This window comes from Manacus vitellinus, unplaced genomic scaffold (assembly GCF_001715985.3).
Source record: "Manacus vitellinus isolate BGI_N305 unplaced genomic scaffold, ASM171598v3 scaffold_5_pilon, whole genome shotgun sequence".
NCBI lineage: Eukaryota > Metazoa > Chordata > Aves > Passeriformes > Pipridae > Manacus > Manacus vitellinus.
Window position 1 is genome coordinate 20,047,818 of NW_021940682.1, and position 16,874 is coordinate 20,064,691.

The 16,874-nt window shown below is 36.7% G+C and overlaps 1 protein-coding gene across 4 annotated transcripts in view; it reads right to left on the reverse strand.

The window, feature by feature from the left end:
• NR1H4 (nuclear receptor subfamily 1 group H member 4) overlaps positions 1 to 16,874 on the reverse strand; it is a 44,728-nt gene that overhangs the window by 1,466 nt on the left and 26,388 nt on the right. For 3 of the 4 annotated variants that reach the window (XM_029963543.1, XM_029963544.1, XM_008920235.3), the window contains 6 exons: positions 16,303 to 16,455; positions 12,578 to 12,711; positions 11,952 to 12,050; positions 10,732 to 10,831; positions 9,329 to 9,475; positions 559 to 672 (listed from right to left, as the gene is read on the reverse strand). In XM_029963543.1, coding sequence (XP_029819403.1) covers positions 559 to 672; positions 9,329 to 9,475; positions 10,732 to 10,831; positions 11,952 to 12,050; positions 12,578 to 12,711; positions 16,303 to 16,455 — 747 coding nt within the window. The remainder of the gene's footprint in view (positions 1 to 558; positions 673 to 9,328; positions 9,476 to 10,731; positions 10,832 to 11,951; positions 12,051 to 12,577; positions 12,712 to 16,302; positions 16,456 to 16,874) is intronic. The other variant, XM_018080206.2, reaches the window with a different exon arrangement.

Here is a 16,874-nt window from a genome sequence, read left to right on the forward strand (position 1 = left end):
GTAGAGATAGTTAGCTTTGTGTTGCCAAAGAAATAGATTTCATGGCAGAGCCTGTAATGAGGGCAGAGATGCTATCATGCCAATACTTCCAAAAAGTCTGTTTTCAACAATTTAATAGTCAAGAGGGCAACTTGCTACTGTCCTTCTGCTCTTGGCATCTGGTGTTTGTCCAACAAAGGATGAAGACCTTCATTGCTTTATTCTATTCTAAGTTATAGGATTTCCCAATTTCCCTCTAAAAATGTGACATTCCACAATTGTCAGTAGTGATGAGCATGTAACCAAATGGGATTTTCTGAAGGAAGAAGCCTGTTGTGCTAAGCAGTGAGGAGACATCAGTAATTTTTTTAAGCAGAGTATTTAACCACTCTTTTCCTTGTATGCAAAACAAAATGATGTAACAGGACATTTGGTGTTCGGATTTGTGTACTTGTTTTCTGGTTTAACAACTAAATATACTGAATAAGCATGTATGCTCACTCCATGTAGAACGCAAGGTCACACTCTGCGTGCTTTCTTCCCAGAATCACAAATATTTAATTCCGGATAGGAAGTTACCTGGAGACAGGATAACTATGGCTGTGAGCAGTGCATATTCTTCCTGTGTCATCTTTAGCTCTCCAATGCTTTTGTAAAAATTAAACATGGGAGTTATGAATTCATCTGAAATACCTGTGGGAGGGAAAAAAGTTATAGTATTTCTTAATTATTGAAACAATCCAATTTATTGCTATATAGCAATTATTTTTTATTTCATAATTATTGTCTTGGTGGGAGAAATTTACTACACAAATCAGACCTGATGTAAGACAATTACAAAAGTGTGAGCATATCCTTGTTTTCTAGAGCAGACTAGACATGGGCAAGTACTGGTAATTCCTTTTTGCATGGTTTCAAAGTCTTTCAAATAATTAATTTTCCTCTACAGGTATGTTCATCTGGCTCTTCAGGACAAGTCTCATACATGGTTTCCTCACTGTCTGATATTCTAACTGCCTCCTCTTTTTGAAGCAGTCCCCACGTTCCCTGTCTCTGCATTAATAATGTGGAATTCTCTCAGGGCATATGGTTTAACTCTAGCCCAACTCTACTCTACAGCTAACTGCCTCAGGCAGTTGCTTCAGTCATCTCCACAGAGACATTTAATTACTCCTTCTATATAGCATGAAACTTTACTTAGGTCTAGGTTTATCTGTAGTCCAAGATCAACTTGCCTGCAACTACTACTACTTTAAAGCATAAAATAGTGTATTATAAAATATAGAGCCATAAATAACTAAAATCCAGCCAAATTTAAGCATGGGATTATGTGATTCTCTCACCATCAGCGAACCCTTTTGGGGTTACCAAACTGTGGCATGTCAGTGGGGCTTCCTCTTACTGACTTTGTCATCAGGTCACAATGTTCTTAGTTAGCCTTAAATTACAGATGTACTCCATTCTGCTCTTTGGTGTAAAAGAGAAGTAGGTCCTGTGACATCAAAATTATTATTTTTTGAAATGATGTATGAGTCACTCAGAGCAGACTCTAGATTATTGACAGCAGCTGCTTGCAACTCTGAAATGGTGGCACTGATGAAGTGTAGACATCCAAACCAGCAGTTCTGCAGCAAAAGCCTTTTGGCCTTCCTTGGCTGAAAAGATGGAAACCTCCTCTGTTGCCATACATGAGTGCCATAGGATCTCTTGTAGTTTTACTCTTATTTTTGAGCTGTTCTAGGAGAAGCCTTTATAACTTGGTGTGGAAATCTCATGAAATAATGCAGTTTTGAGTGCTCAGTACAACACAAAGCTGAAGCCCAGGACTGGTTATGTTTGGAGTGTCTCCAATAGGGGAAAGTCAAAATGAAACTCACCAGGTGGAACTCAAACAAAGGAAACATAAAGTCACTTGACTTAACCATGAAACAGTCACATTTTGCTGTGACAATGAATTTACTTCATCCAATGGAATAGTTATGTGTCCCAACGGTGAAAGAATGGTCTTGCAGGGTGTGGTTTATTTCATAGCTGAGTCATGTGTTTAAACACATGACATGAGCAACCTATATTCACTTCAGATTACAAGCCACAAATTTTGGTTTTGTAATGAGTTCAACACTACTGAGTCTAAGTTAATTAAGCAGATATATATGATGCAGGTCAGCTCGTCCTGTAGAAGTTAGTAACACAGCTGGAGCTTTTTACAGAGCAAACAATAGTCAGAGATTTTAATGTTCTGTGAGGATTATGTTGTTAGTCATCAGCATTAACTATTTCAAATTTTGAACACTTGTTATTGCTAACTTTTGGGGAACAACCTGTCTCTCTCCTGGGCGGTTTTAAACGCCAGAGTTCCTTACAATATATAAGTAACACATACCTATGGCACATCAAAGTCTTAAAGTTTGCATGAAACTAGAAACAGGAAAAAAATCTGAGCCTTAAAGCAGAGCAAATGAATTCCTTTCATGGAAGTTAATAACTCAGCAATGACATGAGAAAAGTCCAAGACAAACTTGATATTTTTAGAAGTCTCTGTGCAAAGTATCGTGCCGCTGGGCACGATCGTTTTGGCAGCAGACAAGAAATAGGAGGAAGTGGGCTGTGACTAAGACTCCCATCATTTGCTTCTCATATTCATAATTCGATTCTTTTTTTCTCTCTCCTTTTTTTTTTTTTTTGAAAGTCAGGTTAGCTTTCAGCTGGATGAATTTATTGTTTTGCTGACCACAAACTCCTGAAGTCCTGCTGTTGATATAGCAGAGGCTGGGTGAAAATGATGCTGGGGAACAAAGTGAGGAATAATTAATTCAGGTCCTCACTGGTCCAAACACTGCATAAGCACGTAGTAAAACAATCCCTGTCTCACAAAGCTTATAAGCTAACCCTAATAAACTAAAGTATGGATGAGTGAAGCAAAAAATGAGTATAGATGTGGAAACAAGTGAAATTATGGCAGAGAACTTCTCTGCATTACTGTACTCCAAACAGAGAACTAAAACAAAATAGAAGAGATGAAAGGGAATAAAAAGGGATGTTTTGGCAATGCAACTGATTTACCCTTCGACTTTTACTAAAGAGAATAGAATGCTGAAATCTTTAAACCGATATATATCACAAGACAATTATTAACAAAACCATGCAAAATGAGCAACTTTGAGACTAGGATAATGGAATTTTCTATTAGTTACTAGTTTTGTCATCATCCCATCCGTGCTGTGGTTTCCCATCATCGTTTGCGCATTAAGCAAATTGCTCTTCCGTCACAAGAGGGGGCTGTTTTCTAATGTGATTGAAATGCTTCAGTTTGGATTTAATAAACTCCAACAGAAAGAAAAAAAAAAAGCAGAAAACACAGGAAACAGATGTTTGTGGTTCTTACTTTCTTTTTCTTAGCTACTGTAAAATATGTTGTCACTTCAATTCACATTATCAGAACAAGAATTAAAGGCGACTTGGCACTTGTAATGGGAAACACTAGAGAAGAAATAAATTACATGACTTTCCCAATGCCATTGTTGCAACTTATACCCCAAAAGTGAGAAAAAAATCAAATAAATATAGTTATATTTCTGACCTCAATAAGAATAGAAAAGTTAGTTCTGTTTAACCCTCTTTATCTAGATCAGCCAAGAGCCCTGCACTGTGCCGTGCCAGGCAGGCAGAGCTTCCTGGTCAGTGCTAATAGTGTCTCCTTCCTAATGCTTATTTCAAAAAGGTTTCAAAACTTTGTTTCATGCAGCATTACGGCAATAAGAACATGCTCGTCCTTCATGGGTCCTTGGGCATCATTCTGAATTGCACAGATTTCTACCTGACTACCAGCCCCGCTCAATCATCTGCAGAAGATATTACAGATCATTTGATTGATTTCTCTATGTTAATGCATGACTGGCTGTAAACCCAAGTGTAGTCAATCAGAAATATGAGCTTTACCGAGTACAGCCTTGCAGCATCAGATTAGAGCAGATTTAAACCCATGAACATTATTCATTGAACACCCCTTACTTGGGTAATTTCATCCCCATTTGTAGGTTAAGACACAACGTTGCTTTAGACCCTGCCTTTTTTAGAGTTTCGTTGCTATGTTTTCTCTATAAAGTTAGGATGACTGATGCTTTCATAAGGTTTGCAGTTTCAGGCCATAAATAATTATCTGGTTAATGTAATCCTGCGGTAGGTGGTTTTAGTGTGATATCAAGTCAGTATTGGCAGCTTTTTGAAACAGTATTCTCACTCCTATCTTCTCTGTTTGATAAAACTGAATAATTAATTTATTGCAAGAAGAAAGCTTGATAGTATGTACTAATTAACAGTAACTAGCACTGTGTTATTAATATAGATAAAGAGATCTTTTTCTTGATAAACATGGAGGTGGCAGTGGATATGAAACCAAGGGTATATTAGCAGCTGCTTTATGCAAATAAAATATTTTAATTACTTGCAAACTTACATTTTATCTTGCACAGTATTTTATCTACCAGAACTACTTTCCATGCTGCTTATGAGCTCTCCCTTCTGAGCTATTCAAATGTATCAGTGGCCCTTGTATGTATCAGGGACCAAATTCACCCCATTGATGCCAAATAGGGGAAAATCTAGCCGGTAGAGAAGACACATTGGAGCAGTGCACATGACCTCTCTTCGGTCTGTCACCATTTTGTAGGGATTAAATGGCTAACTTAAATGAGAAGTTAGCATGTGTCAAGGAGAACTCAGAATCAGGATAGCAAAACTCCATCTCCTTTAAAGCAATCCACAGAACTTCTGTGAACTCAGTATTGCAAGCAAAGAAACCTTAGTTAGAAAAAAAAACAACCTAACCTTCAAGGAGGGTGCAAATGACATTGTCACATACCATCCTTTGGCAGTAGCCTGAGTGCTTGCAATCAGGAGACAAATTGGGTCTGGCACAGAGCAGCAGCATCTGCACTGCCTTGAGCTCGTCTTTGTAGGTAGAGTCTAAATAAGTTTTTGGCCTGGAAAAGCATGCTTACATAGAAGAAAAGAGACTGAGTCCCTGAGATCTGCTCTTGTTTTCATGGGTATAAATCTACTCTGCAGATGTAATTTAAATACTTTCAGCGACTTTATTTGTAATTCAGGAACATAGCACTGGCTAACTCAACGTGCAGGAAAGGTATGTTCTTCTTAAGGAAAGAACAGAAAAGCTCTTTACGATATTCTGCAATTTAAAGTGGTCCTAATTTCTAAATGTTTTAGGCAGTGTGCCAGTTTTGAGTTGAGTCACAGAATGGTGTGTCTTTCCCTGAGGATGCATGTGACTGTTTCAAGGGTTAGACACTTTGGACTCATCAGTGAAGATAATTTCATTTTGTTTCTCTGCACAAACCCCAGTACAATGGGGGTTTGAAACACCACCATTACTCAGTACCAATAACCAAATGATAAAAACCAAAGACAATGGAAGTGATTAGCTCTCCAGGGTTCTGATAGCAAATTTTGCCTTTGGTTGCAGGAATCTCTTGTCCAAATTAATGGGAACTTTGTATCCCCCATTCAATGGCAAAAGGTGGCCTCTTGCCAGTGGTTTGAAAGTGTAGCTAATTCTTTTTTTTCCTTGGATCTGACTGTACTTCAGCCCCTGTAACCTATCCAGGAAGACAACAGTGTATTTCACAATGTCAGTTGTCCTGCTGCCAACCTAAAATTTGTGTCCAGATTCTTCCATTTCTGTTAATATCAGATAGTATCTTATTTCCCAATACTTAAATTCGTAGAAGAGCTCTGTAGAATAAAATGATGAAATAAAAATCCGTGTCTGTTCATGACCACTGAAAGTTGGTGTCCTTAGGAAAACAAACTACAAATGCTCACTGAGAAAATAATTCATTATCTCAGCACTGTTTTTTAACAATACTGTACTGCTCAATAATGGGGAGAATTTACCTTCAAAATAACAGAAAAAAATCTAAGCATTAAATTACTAGGATGTCAGCCTTTCACAGAAAGAGTCAGTCACAATGTGGTGTATGCATAATGAAGCATCTACTAAGATAAATGGCACAAATTCTCAATAATATTAAATAAAATGTCTGTATTTTTCATAAAGTCTTAACATTAGGGTGAGTAGGAGAAGATTTCAGTCACAGGAGCAGCTAATGTAATAATTTCCATAACACCTTATGAAGAAAGACCATCAGGGCACAGTCTCTGAGATGCAACAGGACTTGAGCAATATGCGCAAGCTAAGAAATAAAAATGGACCTCATCAGCATGAGAATGAAAATGAACGCTGATAATGCTCAAAGGTCATCACCACCAAATCTCTGACTTCTATATCAGAAAAAAACCAGCAAACCATTCCATACAATCAAACTGGGGAAGGCATAAATATTAATACAAGAGAGCAGCTTCAAAGTGGACTTGGTGGCAGGTGACATATCTGGACAGCTTGTGACTTTTAGGCAGGATCACCACCACCCTCCCTGATTTTATGGATAGAAGCATCAAGGCTTGACAATAGGACTTATGTGATATTTAGGCATTTGTCTGCAACTAAAAATATGCAGACAGAAGTTCTGACTAACAGCAATATTTTGTGGCTGCTGGCGTGATGGTGTTTAGGATCTCACTAGGAGCCATGAATAATCTTGATACTGTTTTTCCATTTATCACCTATAAACTTAATTTTTAAACTCTCATTCAACCATCCCTGAATTTCTTCTGCTGTTCTCTATTTTCTTTGTAAGTTTCAGTTCACTGCATTTAGTCTTTTTTTTTTTTTTCCAGTGAGGTGTTTGTAAAAAAAAATGTTTAATCTCTTCTGGCAGTCTTATCTCTTGGACCAGTCTATAACATAATGGCCAGCTGCAACTTTTAGTAGTGTTTGTCCTTACTGGTTAAGGCCGGAAAAGACTGCTTACATTTCTACCCTGATGTCACGTTTGGTACAGGTTACTATTCAACCCAGAGTCCTGATGTTGAGTCTTATGACATGCATATTTAGTATTTTTAATATATTATACTTAATGTTTTTGAAAGCCATATGTGTAAACAACAATAACAGAAGAATTTGGATGCTTTTCTTTAATTTTTTTTAAACTTGCAACACCTGAAAATGATGAGGATTTAAGCCACAAAAATAAGCTATTTCAGTAGTAGGTATTTTAAAACTATTTTTAAGTTTTATTTATTTAAATAGGTTTAGTACAGCAATTAAGTTAACAGTGCTACAATGCAAAGATTTACAAGCTGCTTTTGTTGTTTACTGTCACAGCCCCATTAAATGCAGTCAAGGAAAATCTTTTTAAGTAGGCTTGAATTTGCACAGAGTGGAGAAATAAAATATATGGAAAAGGGTACTTTGTTCTCTATTCTGCCTTTTAATAGAAGGAAAGAATGCAGTCAGCAGCAGTAAGCTGGATAATGCATTATCCTTCTGTAATATATTCTAGCAGTATTTCCTCTTATGTCTCCAACTTGAGCCTGGCTTCAGGGAAGATGTTTTAGAAAACCTTTTCCAAGGGCAAAAAGAAACATGCATATATATATATACACATTAAAAAAGTTATTGTGTTTCATTTCTTGGGAACTATTCAGCCTAGGTTTTTGGTCTGATCCAGAATCCATTTTTAATTTACCTTGGAGGGTTTTTTACCCCCAGAAAAAAAGAATTGCAGGAAATCTTTCTTTGGAGTAAACAATACCTCATTTGACATGGTTACTTGTCTTGACATTTTCTCCTACACAAAATGCTATTTTTCAAATCTGCTTCATGACAAGTAAATAATACTAATGCAGAATGCAATGTAATATTCCAGCTAGCAGTGTTGTGAAGTGTTATCATTAAGTCTAATACAAACTTGCAAAAAATAATATTGCATCTTATCTGGATTCAGTAGTTGCAGACAATTAACAGAATATTTTAAAATTACGACTAAGGAAAAATTATTGGTATGACATAATGGCTTATGTAATGGTCTGGATTAAGTATTTCCTCTGCTTCTGATTTTTTTATGAACAGTGGATACCTTGAACAAGAAGGATGATACTCACTGTATAGATTAGAGGAGAGAAGTTTTCAGTAATCATGTAGCCATATGGATTACTTTCTCTAAGACCTATTTTTATAAAAAATTTAGGTTATAAACCAATAGAAAAATCTCTTAATGAAGAGATTTGGATACACTCAATACAGTTTCCAGGAAATACATCTGGTCTTCTTGACATGCTTATCTGCCTGCAGAACCTGGACAAGGAGCTATTCATATCACTCTGGAAGTCATCATTTCCAGTCCATCAAACAGTACCCTCTTACAATCAATCAAAATGAAAGAAATATAAAAACCTACTAAATATTAACCTATAAATAAGTGTACTAAGGCAAAATAAACACATACCTGCAACAAATGAATTATTATTAAATTTTCTAACTCCTTTTCAGTGTTTCCAATATATAAGTATTGGCTTAATTTTGCATACATCAGTAGTACTTTCTGATTAAGAGTTTCAGAACTGAGATCATGCCCATTTTCATGACTAGTATTGAGTTTACATGTTCTTCTGTCTCTTCTCTTTCTGACTCTTAAAACAGAATGTCAGAAGCCAGAATCTATAAGCTAACTCTCTGATTCAGAATTGTTGGCATATTCTGTATTCTGTGATTTGAATTTTCAATGATAGGTAGCTGAGGCTTAGACAAAGCTTGCTGGTCAATACAGAAAAATGGAAAACATTCAGTATTGCAGCAGTGGAGTACAAAGAATGCATAATAAGACAAAATACTGCTTTGGAATAAGCAATATCTAGAACCATTTGGCTTTTCATAATTATTAAGATTTATGTCTAGAACCAGTGGAATTTATCAGAGTCACTGAGCCTTTGATGGACCTGAAGAATCAGAAAACACACTGAGAACATGCCATGTTTATAATTCTTCTATACACCTTTTGCAGTGTCATTTAGTTTTACCAATGACCCTAAGAATAGGTGGTTCCCTTCAGTCATCTCCAGTAACATCCTAAAATCACTTTTTCTTTCCTTCTTACAATGATTGCTTTTGAAAGCACACTTTATGTGAAAAGATTATAATAGTGATGTTTCTTCTTCACTGTTCTTTCATGTCTATGATTGGAGACATGCACTACATTTATTTGATATAGCATTATTCATAATACTTGCAATGTATTTATAAAGAAACCTTAACCTTTTGAGCTTTAGACTCAAGGCAGAGTTAGGTTTGCTCTAGTTAGTATAAAGAACAACACTCAGATAAATCTGTTTCAGTGCTAATAAACAATTTTACTAGCTTTCCGAGGGCCAAATACTGACAGAGAAGTGTAATGGTGTGGTTTGTTTTTTCCTCATTAAACAACACACTCACCACTGTTGCGAATTCTTTCTTCTAAAAGGACAGTATGTCCTGTAGGAAGTTTCTTGCTGAAGATCTCAGCTGAACGGAGGAACATGGCTTCTACTGCTGAGCCCTTCAGCAAAGCAATCTGGTCTTCATGATCAAGAGTTTGGAAGCCTGTGGAGACATTAGAGATAAGTCAGGCAGCAATGGTGAAAGTCCCACTTCTTTCTGTCCTGAAATTCTTATATGTGAGGTGCCACTCATTTGCATAACACTGATGTGGGTGTCAGTAGGGTTGCCAAGTGCTGCATAAATTCTCACCTGGATTCCAGAAAATGACACATATTTGAACTTCACCAAATTGTATGAGGATTACATGTGTTTCAGTGTTCATGGTACTTTTAGAGGAACGTGATAAGCAAAATCTAGTGGTGTAGCATAACCAGTAGAATTTTGTCTAGCCTTATCCTACTCCCTAATATCTTCTTTCATGTTTCCACCAGAGCTCTCTATACGGCTTTCCCACTGCCATGCTGCTTTCAGACCTTTCCGTGCTCTGATGGCAAAAATCAGCACTTGAAACATCTAATTTTAAACATTTCACCTTGCCTTTGGACTAATATACTATTTCACACAGAAGCTTCCTGCTGTGTTTTAAATATTCATTTCTCTTTCAATTACAAATCTCCTCCCTTCTTCACTTCCTACAAGCCTGTATCCCAGTTAACATTAAAAAATACAGTTACAACTGCAGTACCAGGCTTTAAAGCAGCCTGTGAGACACAGAGGAAGGACCAGGAAAATCTTGGGTTTGTACAGCTAAGTGTTAAAATGCACCTTCCCTAATTAAAGGGAATCTCTACCATGTCCAGTGTTCAGTACTGAGGTAACACCAACTTGGAAGTTAAAAAATACTAGTAATAAACTCAGATTTTCGGTGCTTGTCAATAACACACAGTGCAAGGACCATAAATATTGGTGCCACCAACCTTTTGTGTGTGACTCACAATTCAGTGGATATTATGACCTAGAGGCATTGCTAGAAAGGCAGCAAAGAGCAGGAAGCAGAGTCTGGCAAGTGTTAGTAGTAATTAGATTGCAGCAATAAATGAAAATAATTATATATACATATAATATATATGTTATATATATGTAATAATTATGTGCCTCTCTAGAGACACAATCCCTTCCCTGAGCATTTTGTTTGTCAATAGGTGAAGAGTGCTACATCTCAGAGTGGCAGAGTTTGAATTATTCAGCATATTATTCTTCTGAGCACAAAGCACCTTTTCTTTAGACAGTGTCTGAACAATGTGGAGGAGGAGGAGGAATTTTCATATGCTCTTCAAAATATGCACAATTGCCAAATGGCAACTGAAAGGCATTTAAACTTTGCAATAGCAAAATTTGCCCCAAAACACTGGATATACCTGGTAGTTTTTTAGTGAATTCCACAAGAACCTGCACATGACTGGTAGCCATTTCTGTTAAAATCAGAAAATTTCCTTCAGCACTGAATTCCTCGTTTAACTGTTAGAAATCAAACAAAAAAAATCTGTTAATTTTCACTGACATTTCACATTTAAGAGTATAAAATATAAGAACTATTAGGTTGGACCAGGCAAGAATTCCACCTAACACTGTAATTCGTCTCCAGTGGTTGTCAAAACCAAGTATTTTGGAAGGCCATGTAAGAAGTAAAAGAATTAGACAATGTGTCTTTTCTCTGGAATATATATTATTTTCAGTGTCTAGCAATGATTTAGGCACTTATCGATCTAGAATTTTTATGGCTATCATCATATTTAAACAAAGGCCTTGCTATAAATGATTTTGTCTATTTCTTTTGGCAATTTTTTTCCTTTTTTTGACCTCTTCAGTCTCCCACAGAAATAAGTTCCACAAGTTAGTTAAGGCTTATTCAACCCTTCCCCTACAAGTGTCTTTGTTCTAGTTTTCAAAGCTGTTGACTTAGGAAATTATTTTCTACAGTAGTTGTCATTTTAAGTTTGTTTTGGTTGGGTTTTTTTGGTTGGTTTGTTTGGGTTTTTGTTTGTTTTTCAAGAGTGAACCTTACAGTTTTATTTTAAAAATGTATCTCTTTAAAATCCTTTTTTCCTCTTCTCCCTGTTTCCCAGCCTTTTTCCATCCTACCATGAAAGCTGGGAGTTCTTAAAGGAAAACAGAATTTCTAGAGGGTATAGAGGAAAAAGAAAGAAGAGAGGATTAAACAAAAATCAAAACTTGGAAAATGTTGAAATTTGTGTTAAAAATAATTAAATATTTTCAAGTTCCCAGGCTGGTGTCTTCATAGAAAGGAAGCTCGACAGCAAGTCAAACTCAAATCTCTGCCTACACTAACAAGGCAAAAAACAAAGCTCCAATCAACAAAGGTTAGATTTGAGTATAAACATGTTATTCTAGAGTTTAAAGTTTTTCTTAACATTTAAGTTTGATAAAGATGTGGTCTAACTGTTGACTGAATAGGAGAGATTCTGCCCCACTTGCAGCATACTTAAACTGTAAGCTTTTACCCAAAGTTCACTCTACTACTTACTACACCTATTTATGCTGACTACAAATATTTTTTGCCATGTAATCCTCAGCTTCATTATCCCTATCTCAAAAATGAATTCATCAATATACTTACTAGTTTTTTTGACACCTCCTGTGGTATTTGTTGTTTACTGTATGAATCCATGATATAATCAAGAAGGTTCTGCTGTTCTGGGGTAAACTCTACTTTCTCCTATACTGGCAAAAAGAAAAAAAAAAAAAAAGAGCCCATCATGATATGCAGTCATAGAAATGATCTAATATCTCTTGCTTTAGGCAAAAGCCACACCTCTATTTTTCACACTTCAGACCAAACATATAAGAGGTTTGCTTGTCACTGAGGTTTTTATAGAAGTGTACAGAAGAGAGGTGTATAATGTTTTTAAACTGCATGAGTTTGTGTAGTTAATTATTAGAAATAAGGAAATGTTTAGCAAATAACTAGGTATGTTCAAGCTTTATTATCACACGTCACCATATGTGATATATACCTGACATATGTACCACAGAAAAAAAATACTGTATGGATTTTATAGATGCTTTACAGCATATATAGAGTTTTGACTTCTCTACTCAAGGTACTTCCTTGGCTTGATGGAGGATCGAGTTTTAACTAATAGAGACAGCTCCAGAGAGTTTGCAATACTCTATTTTCACTATACTAGACACATTTAACAAAAACCACCAGTACTGTACAAACTATTACAAGAATTGTCTTACCCTATATATTTTAGTTGTAGATGTTACTTGTTTCACATCATGGCTGTCATTATCTTCATTGACTGTCTGATCTGGGGGCTGCTTCACATTTTTCCGGAGCCTTTTTGACTTGCACTGTATCTCGGTTAACAGGCCTAGAACACATAATCCAACACAAAGCAATTTGATTTATATATGCCTCAGGCACTGAATAGGTACCTAAGCATGCCTGTGAATGCCCTTTACACCAATAAACTCGCTTACCTGTGCAGATCATTTCCTGAATGTGTCATTATCTTTGGTCTAATGAGTCATGCTGTGTACACACTAATGAGTAGTCTAGCCCAGATGGAGCTCATCTGCAGAGCAAAACAGTTGTTTATGGTGATCCAGCATCCACACAATGAGCGTGTCACAGGTCCTGCTTTGGACTAGCTCTAATCTATTCTTACAGACAGAAAACCTGTTAGTGATGGGAGTGTGCTGGATTATGCCTTTGGTTTAGTTTTATCCAAAAAAAAATCTCTTCCTGTGCTCCAAGACCAGAACCAAAGTGCAATAAAATAGGAGCAATTGGAAGACTGTCATCGAAAGTGTGCTCCTCATCTGCTCCTCATCTGATCCAAAATGGTAATCCAGGTGCATCTGTTTTTACACAAAGGGCACTGGATATTTTCGATAATATTTAAGCAATATTATATCTGTTGTGCAGAATCTTCAGACAGAAAGTCTACTAAGAAGAGTGGATCCAGGGCTTTATCTACTACTGTGTCACTATAGATAAACCAACAGCTAAATATGAAGAGTAAGAAGTAATTCAGGCCGGCAAATGTACCTTTAAAATGTATTTATTTAAAACTTTACCAGCTGGTCTTGCTATTTTGCTTTTCATTGTATTAGAGGACTGTATAAACCCCTGGCTTTATTACAGAGTTTCTCTTGCCGTAATGAAAAAAGATTTTTGCACTTGTGGTTTGGAGGGTTTTTTTGTTTCTTTGTTTGGTTTTTTTTTTGTTCTAGGCTTCATTTCAGTACCTTGAACCAGGGAGCATCCTTGAGTGGATGTCATAAAAATTATAATTTGCTTGTGCTAATAAAAGAAAGGGACAATAGGTACCCTACACAAGCTGTGGAAGACAGTCAGAAAGCACAAGTGAACAAGTAAACAGCTAAGTATTCATCTAAAAATAAACCCATCAGCATGGGACTGACTTTTTCTTTCTTTCTTTCTTTCTTTCTTTGCTTCTTTCAAGTATTCTTCCCATTCTTCATCTTTGAAAATGCAGAGCAGGAAAATAAGCTCTTTCGGTGAGTATATGATGTGGAGGAAGATACCATGTAAAGAGTGAATTTCGTTGTGAATGTTTTTAATTTCCTGTTTAAGCCCTATATAAAATAAGCTACCTGAACTGCTGAGAGAAGAGGAAATTTACATGATTAAAATAAGACCTGCAAATAATACCTTGAAAGGAAGGAATAGGAACGATGGAGATAATAATTGGTATTGAGCCATGTAATTTGCGGTGCCACACAGCACCATAGATTTCTTTTTCTAAATTATTCAGTGCATCCTTTGGTAGTGTTAATGGGCTTGTGCTTTTTTCCACCAGCTTAGGGTCTGGTCTACTGCCTTCTTAGGGAAAACTGGCTTTACATTTGCCTCAAGCATTAAGACAAATTTTTCTCACGCTTCCTGCTACTAAATATTACCTTGACATCTTATTCTGGCTCCATTTAAGTCAGTTGAAAAACTCATGTGTGAGACAGGACTTTACTTTTTACCTCAGCGATATCTAAGTTTCAATGGGTATTAAATTCCAGGAAGAGTTGCAGCACCAGAGTCTTCCCTAGGAAGACATTTCACCCAAATATTTGCAGTTTAGACCAAAATGACAGCAAATTACTGAAACTGATGGGTAGTAATTTTAGTCTGTCTGTACTTTGTGTATAGAGGGCAGGAGTAGGATTGTTGAGTAGCCATACCATAAATATTTATAATACTCTACCTCCTTGTTCAGAGGGGAAAAAGAACCCACAGAACCTGCAATTACAATCTCACAAAATGCGCAACTGAAACAAAGTTCAAGGTAACCTTTTATTTCCTAGTCATATTTTTTCACGTAAATGCTCTATACTACTAGAAGTTACATGTTATACTGTCCTGTATTGCCTTGAACTAAAAGCAATTATACAGCACACTCCTACTTAAAAGCCATTAAATAGTGCCTTGCCAAACATCCTCATTGCAGTGCATTAGAGCACGCTTATGGTTAAGTCATGAGCAACACGAGACACCCCACGTTTCCATTGCAGAGAGAGAGTCAGATGGCAGTGGCACTCACTGGCTTTTATTTCACATATACCAGTTTGTGAAAATGATAGACCAGTATAAAAGTTTCATGTGGTCCCAGTCAGTATTATTTACACTGACCTGTTTTTTTTCAGCAATGGGTTGTTTCTTTTGTCACGCTGAGTGAATCAAGCTATTTCAAACCCTCAAAATTTTGGAACAATGGATCAGAGATTAGGTCCACAGGGGAATTATTTTCCTCTGACACTGCAGGACACATTGAGTTCTGTCATCACAGTGTTGTGTGCTCACATATTTATGTATTGCTCAAGAATATGTCATATCTCAGGATCTTTGTAGCCTGTTCAATTTGCAGAATGAAAGATTAATTACATTATGCTGGCAACGCCTTCCAAATATTGATGAAGCTTATTGTTTCTCACACAACCAACAGTTAATACAGCATCTTCTGATCAGATTAGAGGATAAAAATATATTAAAAATTCCAAGTAGATTAATTTCCTGTATGAACCTAAATTGGTTTCACACATATGTGTATGCTAAAGTGATTGGAGCCATCAAGAAAAATAAATTGTAGTCCTATTCATGGAAGGCAGAATAGCAGATGTATACAGATTGTTTTCAGGAGCAAGCTTGGAAAAATAGTGCAGTAACTCAAAAAAGGAGCTTTAAACGTGTTCCAAGTTGCACTCAAATATCCCTGTCATTCTCTGTTATCCAGTTTGAAGCTCAATAAAGTTTATAAACTGGTTCATCTGAATAGCATATTTACTTTAATGTGAAACATTATTAAAATTCATCAGGTTCATTTCTGGAGACAGTTCTACCTATGTGCCTATATGCAAGGCAGGAAAATCTATAGTGCCATAAGAAAAGCTAATGAGACTATAAAAAAGGGCTAGCCCTTAGCAGCCTTTTCCTGATTGCTGGGTGAGGTCTGGGAACATACACTTGGCAAGTCCACAGAAACTTCCTGCTAGCAACATTCTTGCTCTTTTCTTGAAAATGGCATTGTTTGTGTGCCAAAATTTGGACTTGACCAGCAAGAATTTGACAGGGAGAGCCCCAGAAAGAGCAGGAAATAAAAGCACCAGGACTTTCCTGCTCTAGTTTCCCCAACACTGCAAACTCCTCACTCCTGGGAGACTTGCTTAACCTCCCACTCAAGCAGAGTTGTAGCTGTCATCTAGTGCAGGATAGCCCTTCCTTCACCATTTGCTCAGATCCTACACCCTTGCATCCCTGACTGCTAACAAAATCCCATTGCTTCTATGTGCATTTGTCTTTTTCAACAGGATTTGATGCAGAGGCATGGCATCATCTTTAATACACCTTCCACCTGCCAAATGACATATTTTATACCTTAATTATTAAAAACAGACTAATTAAGCAAATACAGTATTTGATGCACACTCTGACTATATGATGCAAATACCTGTATACATACATTCAGCCAACATGCCCATTTGCTTGCATTTCCTTAGACGGCACTCCTGGCATTTTCTTCTCATGTACATGTCCATCTCACAGTTGCCTCCATTTTTACACTTGTATACTGCATTTTTTGTGATACTTCTTCTGAAGAATCCTGCACAACACAGCAATGACATAGATGAAAGAAAATGCTCAAAGAAGCAAAGTCATCAAGTTGAAGAGCACCTCCATTTGCACTGGATTTTCTGCATGACACATGTTCTGCCACAAGTTTCTTTCAGTGTCTGAATGACTGCCCTCTTGATATTTGTATTGACAACAATATCAAAGTCATATAATTTAATAAATTAACACAATAAATCATGGTACCAAACATTAGACATTAACCCCAACTAAGGTCCTAGAATTGTGGATGTTGTGAAAATCCAGACCCAAATCTGAAACCTGCCGGTAGCAGGCTGAGCACCAGGACTAGAGCCAGAGGGTGACACCATACAAATAGCTGGAGAAAAAAAAATATGAATCTGTTAAGTCTCTCAAGGTACAGGATATGCAGAAAGAGTTGAGTACCTA